Source organism: Nicotiana tabacum, chromosome 1 (genome assembly GCF_000715075.1).
Source record: "Nicotiana tabacum cultivar K326 chromosome 1, ASM71507v2, whole genome shotgun sequence".
In the NCBI taxonomy this organism is placed as follows: domain Eukaryota; kingdom Viridiplantae; phylum Streptophyta; class Magnoliopsida; order Solanales; family Solanaceae; genus Nicotiana; species Nicotiana tabacum.
In genome coordinates this window covers 21,157,250-21,165,084 of record NC_134080.1, presented here as the reverse complement: position 1 = coordinate 21,165,084, position 7,835 = coordinate 21,157,250, and the positions used below count along the sequence as shown (strand labels likewise).

At 35.4% G+C, this 7,835-nt stretch overlaps 1 protein-coding gene across 1 annotated transcript; it reads left to right on the top strand.

Moving 5' to 3' along the window:
- The first annotated feature begins 5,297 nt into the window (after positions 1–5,297).
- On the top strand, positions 5,298–7,234 carry LOC107832526 (uncharacterized). Its single transcript, XM_016660390.2, has 4 exons — positions 5,298–5,538; positions 5,672–5,801; positions 6,194–6,234; positions 6,812–7,234. Exons 1-4 carry the CDS (start codon positions 5,407–5,409, stop codon positions 6,971–6,973), a joined length of 465 nt encoding a protein of 154 aa, XP_016515876.1. The 5' UTR covers positions 5,298–5,406; the 3' UTR covers positions 6,974–7,234.
- The last annotated feature ends 601 nt before the right edge of the window (positions 7,235–7,835 follow it).

Here is a 7,835-nt window from a genome sequence, read left to right as displayed (position 1 = left end):
TAAGTTTGCATACAAGATTTTCTTTACCTTTTACCTTGAAGCCCTCAGGTTGTTCCATATAGATCTCCTCTTCCAAGTCATCGTGAAGAAAAGCAGTCTTCACATCCATCTGCTCAATCTCCAAATCAAGACTAGCAGTCAAACCAAGAACTGTCCGAATGGAGGACATTTTCACGATAGGAGAAAATATTTCGTCAAAGTCAATACCTTTCCTTTGACCAAATCCCTTGACAACCAATCTATCTTTGTATCTGGGCTTCAAACTATGTTCTTCAGCTTTAACTTTGAACACCTACTTATTTTTCAAAGCTCTCATGCCCTTAGGCAATTTCACCAACTCACAAGTATGGTTCTCATGCAGAGATTTCATCTCATCTTGCATGGCTTCAATCCATTGATCCTTGTGCTCATCCTCTATGGACTCCGCATAACATTGAGGTTTTCCCCCATCAGTGAGTGATACATACTCATTGGGTGAATAACGGGAGGAAGGAGTACGAGGTCTAGAAGACCTCCTGAGTAGAATATCTAACTCGTCCACAGCTTCATGAGTAGGAGCATCTACCTCATCAACATTAGCATTGTTATCACCATCACTATCAATATGCTGATCTGGAATATGGTTCTGGGCACCACCATCATCATTGAGCCCACCAACGTCATCCGCATTTGTATGAGGAACATCAAGATTAACTAAACCTTCAGAACTTGGAGATTTTAGCTTCTCCGCTTTGTTAATATCTTCAATGGTTTGATCTTCCACGAAGATAACATCACGACTTGTCACGACCTTCTTCTCAATTGGATCATATAGCCTGTAAACTCATCAAGGCCATAACCAATAAAGATGCACTGCCTTGTCTTAGAATTTAATTTTGACCTCTCATCTTTAGGCACATGTACAAAAGCTTTGCAACCAAACACTTTCAAGTGGTCATAGGAAACATACTTGTCATACCAAACTCTATTTGGAACATCACTTTGCAAAGCAAACCGCAGGGGATAGATTAATAACATGTGCGGCGGTCAACAATGCCTCACCCTAAAAGGAATTCGGCAACTTTGCTTCAGAAAGCAAACATTTGACTCTTTTCATCAAGGTCCTGTTCATCCTTTCTGCTAAACCATTAAGCTGAGGATTCTTAGGAGTAGTCTTCTGGTGTGTGATACCCTGTTTCTTGCAGTATTCGTCAAATAGTCCACAATATTCACCACCGTTATCAGTACGAATACACTTCAGCTTCTTTCCAGTTTCTTTCAACTGAAGCATGAAACTGCTTAAAGATACCCAACACTTGGTCTTTGGTCTTCAAGATGTAGACCCAAAGTTTCCTTGAGCAATCATCAATAAATGTAGCAAAATAAAGTGCACCACCCAAAGTCCTTGTCTTCATTTGACCACATAAATCTTAATGCACCAACTCAAGCAACTCTGTCTTTCTTGAAGGAGGATGAGACGGGAAAGAAACTCTTTTTTGTTTTCCAGCCAAGCAGTGCTCATATTTTTCTAATTTTGCACTTTCAAAACTTGACAACAATTTCTTCTTGGCTAGAACATTTAGTCCTTTCTCGCTAATGTGGCTAAGCCTCTTATGCCATAACGTTGAAGAGTTATTGCTCTCAATGGCATTCAACATATCAACACAGATAGAGGTCGTAGTCCAATATAGACCACAACGTTTTTTCCCACAAGCCACAATCATGGAACCTTTAGTGAGCTTCCACTTTCCAACACCATTGGTAATGATATATCCCTCATCATCCAAAACACCAATAGAGATCAAGTGCAAACGAACATCAGGTGCATGTTTTACATTGTTTAAAACTAGTTTAGTTCCAATACTAGTTTCCAAACAAATCGTTCCAACACCAGCCATCCTAGATACAGTCTCATTACCCATACTCAAAGTTCCAAAGTCACCCTGAGTATAGGATGAGAAAAAGTCCTTCCTTGATGTCATATGAGATGCGGCACCGCTGTCCACAACCCAGCTTGACTCATCACAAGCAATATTTATCAGATCTGCATCAAGGACAGTAACAAGATCTTCTGTAGTGACGGTGGCCACAGGATTACCATATTCTTTTTGTTCTTCCTTGTCTCTATTCTCCTTTTTCAAAATTCGGCAGAACTTTTTTGTGTGCCCTTTCTTCCCACAATGATAGCACTCAATATCTTTAAGTCTGCTTCTGGATTTGCTTCTATTATGTTATCTATTTTGAGAACTCTTATTCTTGTTTCTCCCCCTAGAGTCAGTCACTAAGACATCTGATGAGGAGGAACCCTAAGATTTTCTTCTCATCTCTTCATTTAAAAGGCTGCTCTTGGCAAGATCCATAGAGATCACACCATCCGGAGCAGAATTATGAAGTTCTAAGAATTTCCCAAGAATCTGGTAGGGAACCAAGTAGAAACAGACCTTGAATTTCTTCATCAAATTTAATGCCCATAGCAGATAACTGGTTCATGATCCCCTGAAAATTATTCAGATGATCTGTCATCGCGGAACCATTATGGTATTTTAAACCCAACATCTGCTTTATTAGAAACATCTTGTTGTTTCCAGTTTTCCGAGCATACAGACTTTCAAGGTGCTCCCATAGGGTCCGAGCATGTGTCTCCCCAAAAATATGGTTCAAAACATTATCGTCAACCCGCTGTCTAATAAAGCCGCAAACCTGCCTATGTAACAAATTCCACTCTTCATCTGATTTATTATCAGGCTTTATAGTGGTAAATACAGGTTGATGAAAATTCTTCATATAGAGCAAAACTTCTATTTTGCCCTTCCAAATGGCATAATTTGTGCCATTTAAAGTAACCATTCTACTATTGTTGGCTTCCATCGTTTATCACAAATACAAATACTATTTATTAGGAGACCAAAGTAATTCTTTTCTGATGTGGAAGTTCAGACTGTGCTGCAACCACAAAGCATACTCAGACAGAACCTTGGCTCTGATATCACTTGTTGAGAAAAAACCCCGTAGAAATAATATTCACGGTATTAGTGATAAACGCGAAACACTAGTTATGGTTATATCAGCAAGAGTACAATGCAGCAATAATGATACCAATATTTTACGTGGAAACCCTTCTAAATAAGGAAAAAACCACGGCCAAGAAGAATAACTGATATCACTATAGCGAGGATTTTACACTGTGTAGTAACGAGTACGAATACTCCTAAGACCACTACACCCTCAAAAGAAAAAATACTCTTTTGCTCTTTCACTTCACTACAGTATCTCTCACACTCTATTTTTCTTCACAGACTATTTTCTTATAGTCTATGGAATACCTTGCTCTTTTTTTTTTTGGTGTGATGAAATGAGAGTTGAAGCTCTCCTTTTATAGCCAAAACCTCACTCTCTAAAGCCTACAATATTTGACAATTTTGCACATACTTTTCAGAATTTCAACAAAATTGGCTACCAAACCAAACCAATTCAACAAGGTTGACTACCAAATCAATACCAATTCAATAAGGTTGGCTACCAAACCTTTTGAATGAGATGGACACCATCAATCCCAAGTGTGAACAGTAACTTGAGCAGCAAGGAACAAATGCATGTGCAAGTGAACCAGTTTTTCCAACCTTAAAAGGGCTATATAGGACAAGGTTAGCAAGATGACAAAAAGGGATAATTTGGTGCACGAAACAATCTGCGTTCACGCAAGGCCTAAAGAAGGACCGCACTTCAAGGGGTATATATGATGTATGCGGTCTACCTAACACAAGCGCCAACAACGGATCGATTCCACACGGCTCGACTCGAACCCCTGGATCATACGGAGATAATTTTATCGTTGCTCCTCCTAGACTCACCTTCGTTAGCAAGATAACAAAATTTGTGCAAATTAATTTTAGGATACACCATAGCAAAAGTAATTACCACTTACAAAATAAGGGAAAATTAAGGAGTGCCATTTACGATAGCCATGCTGAGAATCTAACTCAAAGATATGAAGGATAGGAAACCTGCAGAAACACATGGGGCAGGTCCTAGAATTCTATTATTCTTACATTTATTGTACGAGTTATGTTATGAATTATGATCATTGATCAATGTAATTATGCAAACTATTAAATGCTTCATCTTATATGGAGATAGGGTTGTTATAAAGGAGTCCAATCACGTCAACAACAGCATAGGTCTTTACTAACATGTGAGATCATAAGTCAGATTTTGACTACATTAATTACCTTTGTGTTTGACATGTGTTTTAAAATTTGCCAGATCCCTCGTTATCCCTTTAAAACATGTATCCAAAGGAGTTGATATTTAGTCGAAAAGTAGCCCGTAAGCAATTTAAAGGAAAATTCTTTCCAACTTTAATTCGATTTTCCACTGTCGGCAGGAGAGTGCGATGTTAAGCAACTGACTGGAAGAACTTAACCCAAAGGAGCTCTTATGGTTTTTGCTTACCTATGTATCTTTTCACAAAATTCTTAGGCACTTTATTTCTGTATTATTATTATTATTATTATTATTATTATTATTATTATTATTATTATTATTATTATTATTATTATTATTATTATTATTATTATTATTATTATTTATTTATTTATTTATTTGATTGTGGTTTTAATTCAACCTAAAAACCTAGCATTGCTATGGAATGAGAATTACCCAAAACTATTTAAGGAGGCAATAACACAGTCTCTCAAGCATAATGTAGGATCATATAACTCTCGCCTCCCCCTCCTAAATGTCTAAGGTTAATTGGACTCCAAAACGGAGCTAAAATTTTTAGTTAACGGGTTTTGATATATTATTTGTACATATTAAATAAAATTTTTAGCACAGCCGAACACGTAACTAGCAGTGTGGCTCCGCCCCTTAATAACACAACATTGTGTCCAACACCGAGAAACACAATAAAAAGCATAAGTTTGACCATGATAGCATATGAAAAAATGAACATGTTAATTTGAAAATGGACATTAGACTTAACTCAACTAATAGTAGCTCATGCGGAGAGAATTACCCAAAATCATATGATCATATTGAAACAATCCGACAAACGATAATATCAATATCAGCTTGCGCACACTTCAATTATATATTTCACGACACATTCTTAGGAGTCTAATAAATCCATGGGCCCTTTGCTGATTGAGAAATTAAAAGGAGGAGGGGACATGGGGAGGCCGCCAATATCTTCAAAATTGTTGTGAAGGGATCACCTGCATGTTCTCTTGACACAACTACGTTCACCTCCCTACAAAACCTGCATTTAATGCATTTCATTGCCCTTTTCCACACTACATATATCCCCAGTATGATTCATTGATAATCCCACAACCCTAGCTACAAAGTTACATCTATTCTCTCTGAAATCTGATAAATAGCCTATTCATAATAAAGAACGATAAAAAAGGAAAAAAAATTGTCAATATGTCTAAGTTTCTTGTTTATCAAATTGTCAATATGTCTAAGTTTCTTGTTTATCTTTTGGTTTGTCTTTCTCTCCATGCATGCAGTGCTAGACCACTCGCAACAACTACTGATGAAGAAAACAGAATACAGGTTTGCTTTACAAATATTTCTTTTTTTTATTTTCTTGTTTGAAGCTTATATATATTACTATCTCTTTCTTTTGATGTGGAGATTAGGTAAGTTAATAAAATTGATCCGACTATAATTTACTTTTTGTTTGCAGGACGTAACATTTTTGACAAGGGACACATTTAAAACAGAAGGAAAAATCACGTTTGAAAATAATGGAAGTGGAAGTCGAGATGATGCAAAACTTATGTGGAAAAAGAGATCAAATGGAGAAGAAACTAAAGGTATTGGATAAGATTACCTAGTTCATTAATTTGCACCACGTTAAATATTTCCATTCTTGTTGAAATCTATCAATTTTCATTGTTTCTAGTGTTCCATTTGAGTTTCTTCTTTATATGCAAAAACATCCACACATTTTAAAATATGTAGCATTATAGTTCTTCCTTTGTAACTCAACTAAACCATCCTTGCTTGGATATTTTAGAACTCAATTTCACACTTTTCCATGTTAAATATTTTCAAAAAGTTATAAATAGAGACGTAGAGAAGGAAAAGAGAGAAAAGAACTCATTGCTTCCGTTTCGAAGTGATCATGAATCTTTATTTTCCTACTTTTAAGTTTTAACCCTTAAAATTTTATAAATGACGAAATATGTGGTGTGAATTATAACAGGAAACAAGGTCATTACAGTTCAAGAAGGAGCTCAAGTAAAGGTAAAGCTCTAATTCTCTCTCTATATATATGTACACACGCGATATAATTGGTGTTTATGCCACTGAAAATATTTTATAGTATGACAGAGTATTCCTTGAAGGAATCAAGTGTTAAACTCAAATACTATGAGAAAGAGTAAAATTTTCTTGTAACCCAAGAATTACTTAATCATTAGGAAGAATAAAACTATTTAAAATTCAGCTGATTTTACTTGTTGTATCGCATATTGATCTATTTAGCTATTAACAATCTCATCTTTCAATATTGTATATTGACATGCACAAAGTCGAGAACAATAAGTATCCAATTTCTATGCTTTGTAAACAGACCATCTTTTATTTTAAGTATTTCACTTATATACTACATAGTAGTGTAAACGTTTTTTACAATAAGTATATTTTATCTGTAAATTGCTTCTTTTTTTTAAAGTTATTACTTTTTGTAGACGGTTATCTATAATTATCTTTTAAGTGAGTTGATAGTATCAAAGTTATAGGAGTTCAAACTCTTCAGTTAAATGTGCACGAATATTTATACAAAGAAAATGTTTAATTTAGATTTCGAATTTGTATGCAGATGTTGAGGAGACAATCGCGATTGATTCTAGAAACTCCACCATTAGCACAACATGAGGAAGAAGCAGTGAACTCCATTGAAAAAGACCCTGTGGAAGACGTGGTGGTTATGGACTATGCTCAACCCCATCGAAAACCACCTATTCACAACACTAAACACTAGATTTATATATTTGTATCTTAGTAGATGAAAAAACATACTTATATGTATTTTGCTTTCTCGTTTATATACGTGAGTCTGTCGGTTTTCAGTTTGTTCTTTTTTGTTTTTTTCGTAAATGAAGGAGAATCCTACATAAGAAATACTCGTATATGATACGATATTCCATATATGTACAAATAGAAATTCTAAGAAAGGCAAAAGCCCTAGCAAGAAATATCAGTGGTATGGTCACGTGTTACATTAATGCATGGTGATTGAGGTTTAAGGGCATGATGTGGATGGATATGGTCCCTCATATTATTGTGTTGTTTTAATCAACTGTTGCCTTGATTTAAAAAGTGCATATATAATAAATATATATATAGTAGAAAAAGAATAGCAGTGAAGTGGAGTGGTGGTCTCTCTGCCGTGAATATGTTGGTTGGTTCTCTTATTTAATGATGGAGAGTTATGTGTTAGTTTCTGCACTGTCCCTTCTTTGGTTTTTTGCATTTGATATCCAAGAAACCAAATCTATTCGTGTCATTTATCATATGCACAACCATAGGGAGGCAAACAAAGTTATTATTTGTCACTCTTGTCTTTGAATTTTAGTTCGCAACAGTCCAATTTGCGCGCAGCCTTGGGGTTGGAAGAGTGTCATGGTTGAGGTCAAAGATATATTTTGAATTAATTTATATTTACTGACAGTGTGAAAAAATTCTACCCGCTTAATATATATTTATGTACGTTTATTGCAGATTGTTGTCTCTTGTTTACTTTTAAGTAATCGTCTAATTTTTTATACACTATTAAATATATAAAACTTCAACTCTAATCAAGTTCGAGCTATATAGACTAAGGTGTAACATTGTATCAGCCA